The sequence below is a fragment of the Miniopterus natalensis genome, chromosome 2 (assembly GCF_054644295.1).
Source record: "Miniopterus natalensis isolate mMinNat1 chromosome 2, mMinNat1.hap1, whole genome shotgun sequence".
NCBI lineage: Eukaryota > Metazoa > Chordata > Mammalia > Chiroptera > Miniopteridae > Miniopterus > Miniopterus natalensis.
The window spans coordinates 177,333,944-177,353,753 of record NC_142082.1 but is presented as its reverse complement, the minus strand read 5'-3'; the positions used below and the strand labels follow the sequence as shown (position 1 = coordinate 177,353,753).

Genomic DNA, 19,810 nt, shown 5'->3' with positions numbered 1-19,810 from the left:
GTTCATAGCAGCATTACTCACAATGGCCAAAAGGTAGACATAACCCAGGTGTTCATCAACGGACAAATGGGTAAACAAAATGTGGTATATCCATACAGTGGAATATTATTCAGCCTTAAACAGGAATGAAGTTCTGACATATGCTGCGACATGGATGGACCTTGACCACGTGATGCTAAGTGAAATAAGACGAACATAAAAGGACAAATATTGTATGACTCTGCTTTTATGAGGTGCTCAGAGTGGTCAAATTCAGAGACAGAAAGGATAGAAAGTAGAATGGTGTTTACAGGGGCTGAGGGGAGTGGGGAGTTTGTGTTTAATGGGTACAAAGTTTTTTGGAGTTTTTCCCCCTTTTTTTAATCGTCTCCTGAGGATATGGTCTCACTGACTTTTTTTAGAGAGGGAGGAAGGGGGAGAGAGAGAGAGAGAAAGAGAGAGAAACATTGATGTGAGAAAAGCATCGATCTGCCGCCTCCTGCACACACCCCAGCTGGGGATCAAACCCGCAACCTGGGCATGTGCCCTGATCAGAAATCGAACCTGCAACCTTTTTGGTGTACGGGATGATACCCCACCCAACCGAGCCACCCTGCCAGGACTGTGAACAAAGTTTTTGTTGGAGAAGATGAAAAAGTTCTAGAGATGGATGGTGGTGGTGTTTGCACACCAATGTGTACTTTATTGAACACCTAAAGACTGGTTAAAGTGGTAAATTTTATGTTATGTATATTTTACCACAATGAAAACAAACTTTGAAAAACGCAAGAGAGAACACCCTGCCCCAGGGCCTTTGCTCCTGCTGTTCATTTTACCTGGAACCCTCTTCCCCCAGGCTGAGGGTTATCCACATGGCTCATGCCCTTACTGTGTTCAGGTTCTTTGCACCGATGTCGCCTCCTCAGAGATGCCGGGCCACCCTCTCTGAGGTGGCACCCCCCTGCACACCTCTCAGTCACACTCATTCACTTCTCCTGCTCCATTTTTCTTCAAAGCATCCAGCACCCTGAGTGCTACACCGGCTGGTCTTTCCTGCGTGCCCAGGGCTGAGCCCGAGCTGCAATAGAGCAGCAGGGCTCCCTGCCTGGAGCTCACACCTGGCCCCCGCGGGAGGAAGCGGCAGGTCCCCAATGGGGGGGGGGGTGCAGAGCTGGCCCTGGATGTGCAGGTTGGGCTAAATGGCCGGAAGGTGGGGTAGAGAGGCAGCTGGGAGGCAGTTTGGGAAGAGAGAGCCCAGGCTGTGGGAGTGGTGGGTTGAAAAGGAGAGCAATGCTTTATTTCACCTGACAACCCTGAAAATGGTTTGAGAACTTTAAAAAGAAATAAATAAAAGTATTTTAGGTCAGGACAGAGCATTGTAATTTCTCAGAGCTTTGATGGATAAGGTCCCTGTCATCACGTTATAACGCTGAACTTTCCATTTGGAAAAAAACCTACAGAAATTAAATTGCATCAGGCCCACGTGAGCCCTTTGGTATCTCCCCTCACCGCACTTGGCGGGGCCGTGCCTGCTGCATCTCCAGCCTCGTCTCACCCAAACAGCGCCGCCGCCTGGACCCCAGCCACGGTCACCTTCACCTTCAAGCTGCCGACGGCAGACGTGGCTTCCGCATCCCAGTCTGCAAGCCCCTGAGCCCAGGGCCCACCTGGAGACGTGGGGAGACTTCCACACTTGCTTGCGTACCCTGTGAGCACACTTTTCTGAACAGTCCGCAGAATGGTGTTTAAACTCCTGGAGCCCAGCTTGGCCGTGAGGAATGGATGTCGAGGGGACAGTAACCGTCCCCCTTTTCTGTGCGGCTGGGCTGTGGTCTTAAAATCTCTGGACATTTCCCTGACCCGTGGCAGGGAACAACAATTGTGGCAGGTAGCAAAGCTGGTTTCTGAGTCTCCCAACCTTATCAAAGCTCCGGAGGTAATGAGAGATGAGGCTGTGGTGTTCCCACCATTCTGTCCGCCTTAAAGGCTCTTCCTCCCCCCCTTCCTCCCTCCTCCCTCCCTTTCCTCCCTCCTCTTGCCTCTTCCCCTCTTCCTCTCCTTCCATAAACACCCTTCTCAGGGCCCTGGGAAAAGCCCTCCTACCCTTGGAGTGTCCCCTGGCCCAGGGAAAATGACAATGGAGGCTTTACCTGGGTTATCCAGGTGCTGGGGTTTCTCGTGGGCACAGCTGTCCCGGGAGCCTGAGCAGGAAGGGGTGATCGTTAGGACAAAATTAGGGCACGCCTGGGTGCTCCCCCGGCCGGTCACCGGAACTTCCCCTTGACCCCTCATAAATGGGCATTGATGCTTTGGAGAACAAAACTTGGCTCTTCGGATATCCCTTAAAAATCAGAACGATGCATTTCCCGGTGGTTTTTCTCAAGCTTGCCCCCCTGACTGATGCTGCCAGATGTGCTGGTGATGCGGCGGCGGCTGAATGCTCGTCACCGTCAGTGATGATGGTCAACACGACGATTTTGGTGGCGAGGATGGTGACGATGCTGACCTCGTACCATCTCACATGGAATAAAACCCTCACCGTGATCCCATCTACCGGCCCCCTCTGACCTCGTCTCCCGCTCACCCCTCGCTAGCCCTGTTCCAGACACACTGGCGTCCTCGCTGTTGCTTGCACCCTGCGCCGATGCTCTGCCCCAGGGCCTTGGCTCTTCCTGCCTGGAAAGCCCGCCCCCCCAATGCATGGTTTTCTCCCTCACTTTGTTCATATCGCTGATCAAGTGCCTCCTTCCCCTGACCCCCTTGTTTGACATAACCCTCACTTCCAGGCACTCTTTCCTCTATGGGTCTACTTTTCCTCTCCTGACTTTATTTATTGTTAATGGTCCGTCTCCCCCAGTAGCTACAAGTTTCATGAGAACGGGGATTTTTGTCTGTTATTTTCACTGCTGCGTCATCAGGCCCGATCCTTGGCATAGTAGCTGCTCAATAACAATTTGTTAAGGGAGTGAAGTCATGGATGGATTCAGAGTCACACAGACTGGAATTTAAGTCCCAGCTCTCTTGCTCAGTTACGTTGTGATCCTGGCCAAATTATTTGCCCTCTCTGCTCCTCACTTTTGCCATCAGCCAGTGAGGTTGCTAAAACCTACCTCCTCATCAATAGGTTATTTTACTGATCAAATGAAATACCATAACTGTGATAGCTAAGATTGATTACACACTTATTTTCACTTTGCACCTTGCTAAGGGCTTTTAAATGGATTAATTCATTTAATGCTCACAACCGCCCTAGGAAGGCATTAGCCACATTTTACAAATGAGGACTGAGACATAGGCAGGCTAACTAACATGCCCAAGTTAGTTATACAGCAAGTAAGGGGTAGAGCTTAGACACAAACTCGTGTGGTCTGATTCTAAAAACCACTATGGCCCTGGCCAGTGTGGCTCAGTTGGTTGCAATTGATGTTTCTCTTTCATGTTGATGTTTCTCTCTCTCTCTTTCTCTCTCTCTCTCTCCCTTTCTCCCTTCCTCTCTCTGAAATCAATAAAAAAATTAAAATTAAACCCCCTCCCCCACAAAACCACTATGCTATACCAAACACTTTGTAAACAACAAATCACTATTGTTGTGGGTTTTTTTTAAATAATGTGGTGACCACCTAACTTTGGATATTCCATTACTGGAACATTTAAGAATGTAGCATTTATCATTTTTCCTATGTTTTTATATTTATTTTGACATGCTTTTATGTCTTTATCTCTTCCTGCCCTGCCTGTTACATGCCTGGGTGTGCACACATGCGCGCGCGCACACACACACACACAGATAGTATGATTTTTGATGAGCAGAAGGTGCCTTTGCATGTGCCCTGGGTCACCTGTGCTCTGCCTGGTGGGTGGGCAGTGCTTCCGGGCAGCACACCCTGACCCAGGCCTGGGCCTTTACTGAGGTGCCAGGCGTGGCTCCTGAGCAAGGCCGCCTCGTCTGGACCAGGCCACTGAGTGAGTCTGCAGACTCTCAAAGCCTCTTTTGTCTTCGAGGTGAGTCTGAACGGATGGAAAAGACCTCCGCCCCGAGATGCCAGCCAAGGAAGTCACTGAGCCCACTGGGCCCTCGGAGCTAAACACACAGCCTGTGCCGGGAAACCTACAGGAAGCTGTTCTTGCTGACTGCAGGCCCTGGGCCGCCTGCCAGGGGTTTGCCAGCAGCGGGGCAGTCGGACGAGGCACAGTGGTGAAGGAGGGGCAGGGCCCGTGGGCTTCGCTGGCAGACGCTGCAAACCGGCGTGGAGAAGGCACGGGAAGGTGTAAGAATGAAGGCGGCCCTTTAGCTGACCCGTCTCTGCGCATTGGCTCACGAGTTAATGCAAAGAAGCTACCAGTTGCAGTGTGAAGGGTGTCGGCCTGGGTTTGGGTCCAAGCTGATGTAATTACCAGGGTGTGATTTTGGGCGAAGTCGCTCTGCCTCCCTGGGCCTCCCTTTGGCATCTGCCCAGTAGGCATTGTTCATTCAGTGATATTACGCAGCACCTGTGGTGCGCCGGGCCCTGGGTGAGGTGCTGGGATGCAGCTGAGAATGAAACAGGCACAATCCCTGTTCTCTAGAGCTTCTGTTCTAGCGAGAGATGGATGACTAAATATTTAATTGGGAGGGATATAAATACTTGTGTCACCTGGCTGGGCGTGGCTCAGCAGTTGAGCGTCGACCTAGGATCCAGGCGATCAGGGTTCGATTCCTGGTCAGGGCACATGCCCGGGTTGCGGGCTGCAGCTGATCAATGACTCTCATCATTGATGTTTATCTCTCTCTCCCCCTCTCCCTCCTTCTCTCTGAAATCAATAAAGATATATTTTAAAAAAATAAAATAAATAAAAAATAAATAAATACTTGTGTCACATGGGGGTGAGGACTGTGGGGGAAGATTAAACAAGGAAATGGGGCGTTGAGCGCAGTAGGTGCTTTGCAAGGAGGTGCCTCTGGGGCGCCGTGGGGCAGAGGTGTGAGTGGCAGGAGGGAGCAGATCACGCTGCCAGGTCCCAGAAGCGCTTAGAGGCTGGGGGACCGGAGGCTGGAGCTTGTTCGGTGTGTTTCACAATGGAAAGGAGGCCAGCTGAGTTGGAATTGGGGTACAAGGGGATGGTGGGAGACGATGCCAAGGAGGTCATCCTGGGGGACATTACAGGCCAGGTAGGGCTTAGGTTTTCTCTATTTAGTACTTTTTAAATGACTGCTGCTGCTGTTTGTCTTTTAAACGAGTCTTTTAGACTCTATGAGACTCTATGAAAGAACTTAATACTGAAGAAAATCACAGGACATGCAGAATGAAGATTTTTTTAAAGGAATTTGTTGATGACACAGTTTCCTTCCCAAGAGTAGATATAATCTGTTAGGGATTAGGGTGGAATTTTGATGATAACTTGCTTGAGGACTCAAGAATGCTCTAATCCCACCCTGACAATCACCACCGCCCCTGTGCCAGGTTCCCAAGGTAGCTGAAAACAGGAGGAATTGCAAATGAGCATCGAAATACCCTTAAGGTTAGCTGGCCCAGGCCCACTGCCCCCAGTGCAGGGCTGTCCGCAAAAGCTGCCCCGAATCCCTCAGTTTAGGCTCCAGACCAAAGCGATGCCACCTCGTGCCCTCCTGTAAGCCAAAACCTCTCGTGTGGATGTTACTAAGTATGTGACTCCTGTTACTAGAGTTCCTCGGTACAGCAAAAACAGTCGTGGAAAGAGAGCAGGACATCAGCACCTTCTGAGAGTCAGGGGCTTTGCTGCCAGCTCGTGGGCGAGGGAGGGGCAGAGGGAAAGATGGGTGCTGGGGTTCGCTTCCTTGGGGAGCTACAAGGCAGGAGGGAGGCAGTCGGCCGGATGAACACTCAGATCAGCAGACACTCGCTGCAGAGCAGCAGGACGTGGGGTTGCCTGGCTTTTCAGCCCAACGGTGACGCTCCCACTGTTACATGCAGCACCGTGATGTCCTGACCACTGGCTAACAGTGTTTCTGAGTAGGGCAGAGGGCCAGAAGTTGTCCTTGCATTAGAAACTGGGGTTGGGGGTGCTGGAGGCCTGTCACCTTCTCCTAACGACAACTCAGTGTCTGTCTCTGTCTGCCTGTGTCTGTCTTTCTCCTCCTGCAAAATCGATGGCGTGCTTTAGGCCACGGAAAGGGGCACCCTCTAAGGGTTAAGGGTACCGTTTGGACCAGATAGGTCTTCGCTGACTGACAGGAATGTCCAATATCTTATCAGCCACCCTTGGATTCCAGACCAATCTGTCCGCCAGCATCTTGCCTCCCTCAGGAACTCTGGACAACATCTCTTTGTGTCGAAATCCTCCTTCAGTCGGCGTCACGGTCAAGGTTGGTGGTAGCCGCTGCGTCCACATTCCCACACATTTTGGGGGTTTCTTATGTACATTCCAGCCCGTCATCCAATTTCAAGTCCCAATTTCCGTTTCTTTCTCGTTGATCTGCTGGCCTAATAGCATCCTTCAATTTATGATGATAATGATGATTGCGGTCCCCATTTTCCATTCTGTCGTCAACGTAATCATCATGGCAAATGTAATTATTAGCAACTAAACAGGAATATCCCATGCTTTCAGTAATGCTATCTGCTTGGCATCCCGTACTTGCTAGGTGCCAGTTCCGGTGAGAGTGCAGCGAAAGGCGCTGCAGGAAATGAATGCATTCCGTCTTGTGCCCGCCTGTCTGAGTGTGTGTGTGTGTGTGTGTCTGTCTGTCTCCACGTGTGTGCATGTGCGTTTTCTTGGAACTGGACATGCATTTAATTATAAACAGGTGCTTGCATCTCCTTCCGATCTGGGGGGTTGTAGAAGAGATTTTGTTAGTGGATAGGATTCCAACCCTATCTAGCACTGATAACGGAGCCTGGAACTTAAAAAATGCTGCATAAATATTTGTGGTTAAATATCTAATCACTCCCTTCCTCTGCAGACTTCAGTGTTTCACAGGGACCTTCCAGAGATCTCTATGCCCCAATCCCCGGAATCTGTGAAAATGATACTCAAAAGGGATTTACAGATGTGATTATGATTATGGCCCATTTTCTTTACATATTTTTTATGTCTCTTTCTCTACTTCTTCTGGGGCTTCAATTACATATATATTAGACTGTTTGAAATTGTCCCATAGTTCACTGAGAGGGGGGTGTGTGTGTGTGTTTTGTTTTTTTCTTATTTTCTTATAGGCTTCATTTTCTATAGTTTGTATTGCTTTCTCTCACTGTTAATTCCATACAGTGCATTTTCTATTTAAGATATTATATTTTTAGCTCTAGAAGTTTTATTTTTTTCATTTTTAAAATTTTCCACTTTCTCATTATGTTAATCTTTGTTCTTCTACATTCTTAATAATGTGTAGCATATTGATAATAGCTGTTTTAATCAGCTTTCTAATTTTTAACTTCCATCTTTGCTCTTCTCATCGTGTGTCCTATTTCTGGGTCTGTTCTTATTGATTGATTTCTCTTTATAATGGGTCATATTTTCCTGCCTCATTGCATGCTTGGTGGTTTATGATTGAATGCCGTAAATTTTACATTGTGAATTTTACATATCGGATGATGGATTTTGTTGTATTCCTTCAAATAGTGTACTTTGTTCTGGGATGTAGTTAAGTGTCTTGGAATATACTTGATACCTTCGGGGCATACTTTTAAACTTTCCTTAAGACATATCTTCCTGGAGTGGTGAATCATCCCAGTGTGCCTGCGTCTAAGGAGGTGCCTGGGGTATGAGACTTTCATTAAAAAACTAGGGCTGAGTTTCTGAGAAGTAGAACTTTCCATTTTAAAACTGGGAAAGCTCCTAGCAGGCTAGGACAAATTAAACACCCTAGATCTAGAGCAGGCTGTAGTCCACTAACTTAGTCCCACTATAAATTTTGAGGACCCTACTCATATGACAAGGTCTTGACACTCTCGCTGGGAGAACATGAGTTATTCCCAGCATGTGTGAGTTCTGGAGACTGTTGAGTTTACTGTTTTTTGGTGGTTCTTTTCTTTCATGCATGCTCAGATCAGCACTCAAAAGACTTGCAGACCTCCCTGGAGGTCTTTTTATGTGCATTTCCATTTCTTCCTATATTCTGTCCTGCAAGTTCTAGTGGCCTTGGCCTTCCTGAACTCTAGTCTCTGACTCCTCAGCTCAGTGAGACCTCCGAGTGTGTCAGCATCTCCCACGCTGCTCTACTGCCTGGAAACTGCCTCCAGGCAGTTGGCCCGAGTAATCATAGGGATAATTTCATCTGTTTCCTTTTTGCAGGGATCATAGTCCTGCCACACCTGTTGTCCACTGTCTGAAAACTATTACTTAATATGTTTTGTCTGGTTTTCTAGTTAAGATGAGAGTGTAAGTGTAGTCCCTGTTAATTCATTGTAGCCATAAGCAGAAGTCCTTACTCTTTATATTTTATACCTCAATATTTTTTTTAAAAAATTTATGTTATACATATTTGAAGGAGTTGCTCTTTTTTTCTGGTTACACCAGTTTTTGTACCTTCAGTTAACTCTTAAAAAGATAAGGAAATATTTGAAAATAATAATGGCAGCTGTTTAGAGAGATCTTTCTGTGTCTCAGCCCTGTGACAGGTGTTTCATATACATTACATTGAATCTTCACAAAAACTTTTAAAGCTAGATTATTGATATTATTATCTCCATTTTAAAGATGTCAAAACTGAGACTAAAGCAATTAGTAACTTGATCAGACTCCTCAGGTAGTATATTGCCCAGCTTACAGTCAAATGCAGGCTTTCTGAATATTCATTTATCCACACCACAATGCTTAATGTGCAGTATTAACACATAAGGAAACAGCTGGGGCTGAATGTTTTTGAAGTCAAAGGTTAAGTTATGCAGAAAATTTAAGTGACTCTGATGATATTGTTTTACAATATAAGTGAATGGCTGATGTTTTACTTTGTGTATGGAGGGGAGAGAACATGTGTATACATATATGTGTGTGTGTATATATATATATATGTATATATATATATATATATATATGCATTTATGTATGTGTTAGGTGCAGTGAATCAAGGAGCCTTATCTAACCATAGTGACCTTCTTTGAACCCCGACACCTTTGCATGCAATCCTGAAGTTGCATTTAATTTCCAAAATTATTATATTTGTTTCCCAGGACTGTCATAACAAGCTACCACAAACTTGGTGGCTTAAATCAACACAAGTGTATTCTCTCACCGTTCTGGAGGCTAGAAGCCTGAAATCAAGGTGCCGCAGGTGTGCACCCCCTCTGAGGGCTCTAGCGGAGGGTCCTTCCTGCCTCTCCCAGCTTCTACTGAGTCCTGGAGTTCCTTGGCTCGTGGCAGTAACTCCAGTCCTGCCTCTGTCTCCACACGGCCCTGGCCTTCTTCCCTGGCTCTCTCTCCCCTCGTCTCTTCTTTGATAAGGACTTGTCATTGGATTTAGGGGCCACCTTAATCCAGGATGATCTCCTCTTGAGATCCATAATTAACTTTGCAAAGACACCGTTTCCTACGAAGGTCACATTTGCAGGTATGGCCGGTGAGGGTGTGGACACATTTGGGGGAGTGGACAGCTCGACCCACTGCAGTCTGTGCGAGCTCCGGGCCTCTTCAAACCCGGCTGCTCTTTAGGAGCCTGCCAGGAGGGCTGCCAGGCCCTTGAAGGAGAGGTGGCTCGGGTCCTGTGTCCGTGCCCAGGGTCATTGAGGCTCTTGGAAAGCTAAATGCAGATGAGTGTCCTTCCTTTGCTACCCAAGTCTCTCTGCTCGATCCAGGAGAGGTTTGCTACCCTACAACCCAGGCGTTTCCTTCCTGCAATTTACTCAAAAACCACGGCTGGGAACTAACTCTGGACACCTGATCTGAACAAGAGGCACTTCTAAACTTGCGTGTCAAGCCTGAGTGTGTTTTCTATCCAAGGATCTTTCTTTGCACATGGGCAGTAAGACAGCCCTGGAGTCTCTGCCAGAAGTTCTTTGAGTCAAAAGTTCTATCATCCAAGATTCTGATTCACTCCCTGTCTCCATACTTGGTGCCCAGCTATCCCGTGTGGCAACTTTCTGCTAACCTCTTTCTCCCCGCAAACACAAGCGCCAACTTTTCTTGCGAACGCTTCTTTGTAATCTTGCCAATGAAGTATCTTAAACATGACGGGACTGCATTTCTAAGGCATTAGACTTAATAACTAGGTCATTACCACTGTTTACCAACCTGGACTCATTAGCAGGCCTCTTTGCTTTTCACCTTAGAGCAGCTTAATGAGGTTATTAATTAGAGCGAGAGACGTAAGCGCGCTGGGTCTGCTTTAGGGCCATCTGGGGAGATGGCTCTGTCTTTGGTCATGATTTCTGTTAAAGGTTTCCAAGGGGATACAGTTAAGTCACCATGAAATGATATTTCCTTTCAATGTACACTTGTTTTTCCTCTTTAAATGGGTTACTTTAGGTCTGTAAAATTCCCAGTTGTAATCCACCTAATGCCTTGTTCAACTCAACAGCAGAGCAGTGGGGGGCAGCAATTAAAAACACAGGCTGGAGCCAGACTGCCTGGGTCTAAATCCTGGCTCTGCTCCTTACTGCGTGACATTGTGCAAGTTATTTCATCTCTGTCTCATTTTTTTTTTTTAAATCTGGGCAAGTGTGAAGATTAAATGAATACGTCCATGTAAAATGCTTTGGACAGTGTCTGGCACACAGTGAGTGTTTTATATGTGTGAGCAGTTATTTTTATTCACTAAATCCAAAGAAGGAGCTTTTGAAATCTACTGTGTAAAAGGCACGGTTTAGTGCTCTGCATTTTCTAGAAGGGGTTATGGGTTGAATTGTGCCTTTTCGAAATTCACGTGTTGAAGTTTTCTATCCCCCAATTCCTCAGAATGTGACCTTATTTGGAGAGAGGATTTTTTTCAGCAGTAATCAAATTAAAATGAAGTCATGTGGCAGGTTCTAATCCAGTGTGATGGCCGCCCTTGTAAAAAGGGGAACTTGGGTACACAGACACGTGTAGAGGAAAGACAATCTGAGGACACGTGGGGAGACGGTGGCCATCTGTGAGCCAAGGAGGGAGGCCTGGGAAAGATCCTCACAGCCCTCAGAGAGAACCTACCCTGCCAACACCTTGATTTTGGACTTCTAGCCTCCAGAACTGATAAATTTCTGGTGTTTAAGCCGCTTAGTGGTGGTGCTTTGTTATGGCAACTATAGGAAACTAATACAGGTGGTCCTAACGCAAATCTCTGTCCCCAGAGGGAGCATATGATCTGCTAGGAGGGCTCTGGTTGCAAGCAACAGGAATTCACTAAATCTTGCTTAAACAAATAATAAAAGATGAACTTATGATAGAGGCATCTCGTCAAGTCCAAGGACAGGATTATAGCTGGCGCAGAACATCAAGAGGACTCCCCATGTCACTCTGGCCCGGTGGCTTAGTTGGTTGGAGTGTTGTCTCATGCACCAAAAGGTTTTGGGCTTGATTCCCAGTCAGTGCACATACCGAGGCTGCAGGTTCGATCCCCGGTCAGGGTGTGTACGGGAGGCAACCGATGAATGTTTCTCTCACACGCATCTCCCTCTCTCTCTTTCTCTCTCTCTCTTTCTTCTTTCTTTCCCTCTCTGCCTTTCACTCTCTCCCCCTCCACCCTGTTTTTTGGTGCTCCCCCAATCCAGATGGCAGAAAACGTGGCCCCCAATTGCTCTCAGGTGTGTGTGTTAAGGATATAGCCCCTTAGAAAGAAACACGTGAATTGCTCAGCAGATTCTAATTCTGATGGAAGGGCATCTCATCCGCACCCTGGGTCAGTTGCCAGTGCCAGCGGCTGTGACCAGGGGAACAGTATTTGGATGCACAGACAAGGTGCTCCTACTGTAACCAAGTGGATGGAGTGAGGGGAGGGGCCGCGACCAAAACAGGGAACTGATGGCCTGTCACCCGAGGAGGGTCCCCTTGAAGTGATGAGCGGTAAGCGCTCCTGTAGCTGCCGGGCCGCCCCACAGCCTAGCAGGGAGCTGGGAAGGTCTAGGGAAAGGGTCACGTTGGCAGCGTTTGATCTCTTCTAGTCCTGGAGCTAGAGGAGCTTCTTCCACCTTCAAGCAGGTAGAAATGAATAGTGGCCGAAGGCGTGGGGCTGACTCAGAGACGCATGGGTTTCAGTCCAACTTTGCCTTTGATTAACGATGTAACCCTGGCCGTGCCCCCGGCCTCTGCACCTCAGCTTCCTCACCTTTCAACAGGGGAAGGGAATAATGTCGCCCACTTCCTAAGCGAGCTGTCCACGGGCCCCTGGCGCAGATAGGCACCCCGTGAGTGTCCGCCGTCCTCAGCATCGTGAATATCTGCGGAATCCTTCTTTGTCTGCCTTCTCCTTCAGGCCGAATTCTCGGAGTTGAACCTCGCCGCCTATGTGACTGGGGGCTGTATGGTGGACATGCAGGTCGTGAGAAACGGGACCAAGGTGGTGAGGTAAGGACTGAGGTGCAGGACACCCTCCCCCGGGAAAGGTGCGTGTGGGATCCCCCGAGCCGGCCCCAGGACCTTAGCCCGGGCTGGGGCTGCGGGTGCGCGCGCAGAGGGCCCGCTGCGGGGCCCGGGCGGGGCTGCGGTGCAGACCCTGCGGGAGTTAGCGGGCGCTGGCCTGTGGCTCCGCTTGGGGTACCCCTTAGTCTCCCTTGCCCCCCCCCCCATTGTCATCGGCGGCATAAGGATAGCAGCCCTGAAGCAGGAGGCAGGTGCCTGAGAGCAGCCTACTAATTCTGAAGCGCGGCACAAACGTAAGGGTTTGTCCTAACGAGCTGCGCCCTGCTTCCAGCAGCAAGGCCGACGGAGCGGTCCGGGGCGCCCCTCCCGGACATCCAGCCTGAAAGTCCTGGATGTGATTATTTCCCAAGAAACCTGCGTATAGTGTGTGCTGAGCTGGCGGGGAAGTGAGGGAATTCTTGAGACGCCCAGAAAGGTCAAGGAAGTGGAAACCCACAGGAGACATCAACGGTCGTGCTAATTTATTTCTATCTAGTTAAGCGCCAGAGGCTGCAGATTAAGTCTTGTGAGGGCTTGGACTGGGAGGAGATGGGGTTCAGTCTGGGGAAGGGGAGCGCAGGAAGGACTCTGAGGAAAAGGCATTCGTTCCCAGCCTGGTCAGGTGGGGTACAGACACCCAGTGCATTCCAAGAGCGGGACACAGGCTTTGTCGTGCACACAGGCAAAAAAGAGTGTGTCTGGGAGGCTGTGGTAATAATCCAGCCATCGTTTCCTGAGTGCCAGGAAAGACATTACGTGGCTTCCTAGTCCCAGTAATGGTGGACTAGGTTACTTGGACTAACTCATCCACTGAACACAATGTAAGGGCTGGTTTTAAATAATAAAAATCTTCAAAGCCTTCAAAGAGTTGGGACCACAAAGAAGCACCAGAAAGAGAATGATGGGGCGATGGAAACCCAAAGAAATAAACGAACACAAGCTATGTGTTTCCTAAGAGTGTTTCTAAGTCAGGGCAGGGGAGACAGAGCTCGACGCCAGGGCCACTGAGGGTGGGGTGTGAGGGCAGGCCCTCCCCACGGTAAGCCGAGGCCTTCAAGGGGAGTGTGAATTGCAATTGTAGCCGATGAACCCTCACAAGTCATGGCAGTTTGAACTGCAGCTTCATGGGTGTTCCAGGGAGCCTCAAGCATTCAGCTTGGTTTATGGTGATCCCAGACATGCCAGAAATAACAGCAGTCTTGCATAGAGGGAGGCACTTTCATCCTAGGCTTCAAATAATTAGGTGATTTTTTTTGTACAATAGCTAGCACATAGTCAAAGTTAACCAGACACAGACACCCTGGGTGAGAAGAAACAGGAACAGTAGACAACAGGAAGAACCCCTTACCTCTCGGATGCTGGAATTATGAGGCACAGATTCTTAAAATTAAAAAAAAACAAAAAACAAAACGCACCTATTAAGTTGAAAAAATCAGGTTTGCAGATATCTGCAGAGAATAGGAAACTATAACAAGCGACACAATCGATTTTTTAAGAAACCAAATAAAACCTCTAAGAACGAAAAATACAGTGACCCAAATCGCCAGATGTGTTGCGTTGAACAGCCTATTAAATACTATGGAGTAGGTGCTAATGAAGTGAAATGCGCAGCTGAAGACGTTATCCCAAGTAAAGCACGGAGAGGAAAAGATGGAAATGCAGAAGAGCTGGTTCCATCACGGGAGAAGGTCTAACGCTGATCGAACCAGAGCCTCAGAGAAGGGAGGGGATGGGGCACAGACAGTATTTCAAGAAATGATGGCTCAGCATCTTTCAGAAAGACCCCAAAACACCAACCACAGAAGCACAACAGATTTAAAGGAGAATAAACAAGAAGCTTGCCAAGACACAAGTGTCAGTGCGGAAAGATGGGGGAAATACAAAGGAGCCAGATTTGGAAAGGCAGCTTGCTTCGCTTGGGCTACCAGGCTGACAGCCAGCTCCCAGGCGGCAGGGGTGGGGTCTCTTTAGGGGCCAAGAGGAAATAATTGCCAACCTGTAATTCCATCCTCAGGGAAACATCTTTCGTGAATGAAGGCAGAATAAAAACATTCACAAAGAGGAGCCCCTCAGGAAGGGGAATTGTCAAGTATGTGCTTTAGGCAAAAAGAAAACAACCCCAGAATAACCTAAAGCTGCAGGAAGGGTGAAGAACCAAGCTGGTAACTGTTAATAAACATTGTCTTCAAATTAATAATAATAATAATAATAATGTCTTATGAAGGATTAAAATATATGAGGGATTAAAATATACACCAGTAAGTTAGCAGGGACTGGGGTTAAACTAAGGTGTTCTGAGGCCCTTGTATTGTCAGGGAGGAAAGTCAATGCATTGATTAAAACAGGCTTTGAAAAGTCAAAGATGAATCATGTAATTTCTAGGTAATTACTAAAAAGTAAAAAGATGAAAGAAACAATGTAGTGCTTAAAAAGTACGAGAGAGAAAAGATAAAGAAAGGAGAGATGCCAACATAGAACAGGTGTTACAAATAAAATAATATGGTAGACTTAAATCCATATATTTCAGTAGGCTGATGTCATTGGGAATGGCTCCTGCAGCACTACTAGTTAATCAAATATTGAAATTTTTCTGTACAAGTTGACAAATAGCTTCTGCCCTGAGCCCTCGCGCCATGGATGGGCATGGTCACTGGGCTGCTCTTTTGTTCCTCGGTTCACCACACCCCTGCCCCCCAGTCCATATCCTTGTTCCTCCCATGGTCAGGGGGTGCCCCAAATTGTCAGGGAGACACGCACTTGGGAGCAGTGTTGGACCCCAGAGAGCAGATGCTGGGCTCTCTCTGTCCCTTCTTGGCTATAAATCCCTGAGTCCCCTAATGCTGCCCTCTCACGGTCAGTTGTGAGGACTGCAACACCCACAAAGTCACCTGTGTAAGTTGTTAAATATGTATTATATCACCAATATATAAGAGGAGTAACTACATTAAATGTAAATGGACTAAATGCTCTAATTTACAGGGCATCTGCAGTAAGATTGTTAAAGTAGATTTTTTAAAATCCAACTATATTTCATTCAAGAGATTCATCTAAAGCGTAAGAATATAGATATTTTGAAAGTGAAAGGATCGAAAAATAGATTAACCATGTAACTAACTACTGGGCAAAATAAATCTAGCCAATGTAGCTGTGTTAATATCAGGGACAAAATAGACTTCCAGATGAAGAGCATTACTAGGGAAAAGAAAGAAATCTATTATAATAAAGGGTTCATTTACCCAGAAGAGATCATTTTAAATGTATAAGCACCAAATTAAAATGCCACAAAATACACTTCAAAAATTGGCAAAACTACAATGAGAAATAAGCAGTCCACCATCATGGGAGATTTTGAAAATTGTGCTACATATATATTTTTTGCACATAAGAACTATAAAACAACAACAACCAAAAAACCCTAAAATTCAAAATTTAGGAGTCCGTATATGTTCGTATTTGGGATTGTTTGTGCTTGTGTTCTGCTTCCCTGTCTGGGAAAGGGATTGAACTGTCTTCTTTTGTGATGTGTAGAAACCAGAACATCTATCCCATTAGTCCTCAGATTTGGCTGCAGATTAGGATCACGCGGGAGACGTTTACAATCCTGACGCCCAGGCAGTATGCCAGACCAATTACACTAGCATGCCTGAGGGTAGGATTTGGGCATTATAGTTTGAAAGCTCCCCGAGTGGTTCCAGTGGGCAGCCTGATAGAAGACCTCCCCAGATTGCTCTGACCTTGGCCCTGCACTGGGGCCGGGTCAGCTGTAAAGCCCAGGATCCTGCTGGGGGTGCCGCCCAAACAAGAAACACCCTGCACAAATAGACACCTCCAAGCCTGATGGTAGACGTGCCCTCCTCTTCCTGAACTTACAAAATTGTTTACAAAAATACATTTACTAAAATATTCCAGGTGTTTCCTGATCAGCTAGCCTCCCCACATTTAAGAATGGCAGGCTTCAAAGACAGTTGCTGTGGATTGAATTGTGTCATCTCCCTCCCCCGCCAAAGATGTATAAAGTCCTAACTCCTGGATCCTCAAAATGTGATCTTATATGGAAATAGGGTCGTTGCAAATGTAACGAGTTAAGATGAGGTCATACTGGAGTAGAGTGGGCCCTTAATCCAACAGCACTGGTGTCCTCATAAGAAAGGGAAATTTGGATGCAGAGGCCCAGGGAAGATGCCGCATGATGATAGAGGCAGAGATTGGAGTGCTGCATCTCCCAGCCAGGGATCACCAAGGATTGCCATCTACGACCAGAAGCTAGGACACAGGCATGAAACAAATTGTCCTCAGCTCTCAGAAGAAAGCAATCTTCCCACCACCTCGATTCCAGACTTCCAACCTCCGGAACTGTGGGAGATTCCATTTCTGTCCGTGGTACTTGGTAATGGCCACTCTAGAGAACTAGTAGAGCAGTGCTTCTCCCCTGCACGCAGACCTCCCAGAGATCTTGTTGAAGTGCAGATTCTCATCACTAAGGTCTTCAGGTAGGACCTGGGATTCTGAGCCCCCTTCAAGCTCCCAGATGAAGCCATTGCTGCGGGTCCTGCAGACTTCAATTTGAGCAGCAAGAGTGGACAAGCTCCCACATGCTGATGCTGCTGGTGGGAGAGCAACCTTGCATAGGGCTGTGAGGGCAGTGTGAGCATAGCCAAAGTTCAGGGGTCCCTGGGGCTGTTTAGATTTACTCTGTCCAGGCCCAGGATGGTGCTTGCGGTCTCAGCTAGGCAACTTACTTTGGCAAGTCCCAGGTTATAGACCTGTGAGAACATGCACACAAACTAGGTACCCCCTGCCTGACTCACAATGACCTGCATGTGGGGAGTCATTAGAATCTTCCTCAGGCATATGGTGCTGTTCCAAGTCCCAGCTGTGGTCTCCCAGAGCAAGGATTTCGAGCAGTGCTCTCAACTTTCAGTATATTCCTTCAAAGTGTGTAATATGAGCCAGGTCTAAGTCTTCCAAAGTCTTGCTCGTGGGGAGCTCCTTCAGGGAAGGGGACCAGGATTCAGTACAGCAGACCATAGCTGGCTTTCTCCAGCATCTATCCCTTCTGTTTTGGGGAACAACACCTAGATTTTTCCATTGGGGTGACCCCTCTTCAGCTTGCAGTCTGTGTGTTGTCTGGAACTGATGGCACATGAGCAGCCCTGAAATCAGGATATCACACTGGGACCCAAGCCAGGCCAGTGAGAATCCCACATGAGGCTTTTGCTCGAACTCTTGGGTGAGAGACACGTGCATTCTGCTGGGGCTGCTGGGGCTGCTGAGCTGGTGAGTGGATGCCTGAGACTGCTGATGGCCATCTCTATTTCTGCTTGAGGGAATGATCTACTGAGATTGAGGCCAAGGCAAAGGAAAACACAGCTGAGAGAGAGAGTCAGTGACCTGATGATATTATTCAAGGCCCTGGATCCAGACTCATCTCTAAATCTAAATCTTTCCTTCCCCCCACAAAAATTTCTTTTTGATTAAGCCAGCTGGAATTGCACATACAGAATTCATGAATTTTTATTTATTTAACAGACCCTTCATAGCATTTCCTACGTGCTAGGCACTGCTCCAAGCACTTAACATGTCTTGACTCATTTCACCCTCTTAGCAACCCTATGAAGCAGATGCTATTATAATCCACATTTTCTAGATAAGCAGGCTGGAGCACCAATAAGCTGGGCAGTGGAGTCAAGGTCTCCAGCCAGAAAGTGGCAAAGCTAGGACTCCAGCCTAGGAAGTCTGACCGCAGAGCCTGCGTGTGGCACCGCTGCACTGGACTACCTCTTTAAGAAGGGGAGACTGTTTCGTGGTCAGAGCTGCTTAAAGAGTCAGTAAGATCCTCATTAGGAGTGGTATGCAGACTATGACAACCATTTGGTAGAAAAATATCAAAGGGGTCCAAGCATCTGACTTTTAGATGGTGGGGATTTAGTGAAATGACAGAACACTAATTAGCAACATAAAAAACATATGAAAGTAGGGAACTCGTTGATAAAGGGAAGTATTTGGTTAGATTAAGAATGATACTGTAATAGTGGTATGTAAATCACTCACAATTCTGGTATGGAGGTTAAAAGACAAAAGTATTAAAGGTAACTGCAGCTACAATGATTTTTAAATGAACACACAGCATGAAAAGATGAAAACTGTGATGAGAGACAAAAAATCTATGTAGGGAGGGGGAAATAAAAGAATAGAGTTTTTGTATGTGGTTGAAGTTAAGTTGTTATCAGCTTAAAACAGACTGTTATAACTATAAGATGTTTTATGTAAGCCTCATGGTAACCATAAAGCAAAAACCTATGGTAGACTCACAGAACTGAAAAAGAAAGGATTCAAAGCACATCCCTACAGAAAATCATAAAATCTCAAAGGAACACAGCAGGAGAGGAGTAAAGGATAATGGAACTGCAAACTAGCCAGAAAACAATGAACAAAATGACAATCATAAGCCCTTACCTATCGATAATACTTTAAATGTAAATGGATCAGATTCTCTAATCAAAAGACACTGATCGACAGAAGGAATTTTTAAAAAGATCCAACAGTATTCTCCCTACAAGACACTCACTTTAGCTTTAAAGGCTGAAATTGGAGGGATGGGAAAAGATACCCATGCAAATAGAAACCAAAAGAGAGCAGGGGTAGCTATGTTTATGTCAGACAAAATAGATTTTAAGTCAGAAACTATAACAAGAGACCATGAAGGACAGTATGTAATGATTAAGGTATCAGTTCATCAAAAGGATATAATAATTGTAAATATATATGCACCAAACATCAGAGCACCTAAATATAGAAAGCAAATATTAAGAAACCCAAGAAGAGAAATAGACAGCAATGCAATAATAGTAGAGAACTTCACTACCCCACTTTTAGCAATGGATAGATCATACAAGACAGAAAACCAATAAGAAGACATTGGCCTTGAACTACACTTCATACCAATGGGCCTAACAGACATACTCAGAACGTTCCTTCCGAAGGCAGCAGAAGACACATTGTCAAGTGCACACAGAACGTCCCCCAGGATAGATCATATGTTAGGGCATGAAACAAGTCTTAAACTTAAGAAGACTGAAGTCATATCAGATATCTTTCAAACCACAGTTGTATGAAACTAGAAATAAATAACAGGAAGAAAATTAAACTTAAAAAAAAGTTAACTATGTGAAGTGATGGATATGTTAATTAACTTGATTGTGGTAATCATTTCATGCTCTATGCATATATCAAAACATGTGGTACACCTTAAATACATAACAAAACATGTTGTATACCATAAATGTATATCATTTTTATTTGCCAGTCATAAAAGCTGGAAACCTGGGAGAGGGGCAGAGAAAGTGGT

General features: G+C 46.5%; 1 protein-coding gene across 2 annotated transcripts in view; it reads left to right on the top strand.

Annotated features, from left to right (window-relative positions):
* The window catches only part of SYN3 (synapsin III), a 335,882-nt gene that overhangs the window by 35,592 nt on the left and 280,480 nt on the right, over positions 1–19,810 (top strand). Inside the window, exons 3-4 of one of the 2 annotated variants that reach the window (XM_016222974.2) lie at positions 12,317–12,408; positions 14,047–14,049. In XM_016222974.2, the coding sequence (XP_016078460.1) occupies positions 12,317–12,408; positions 14,047–14,049 (95 nt within the window). The remainder of the gene's footprint in view (positions 1–12,316; positions 12,409–14,046; positions 14,050–19,810) is intronic. The other variant, XM_016222964.2, reaches the window with a different exon arrangement.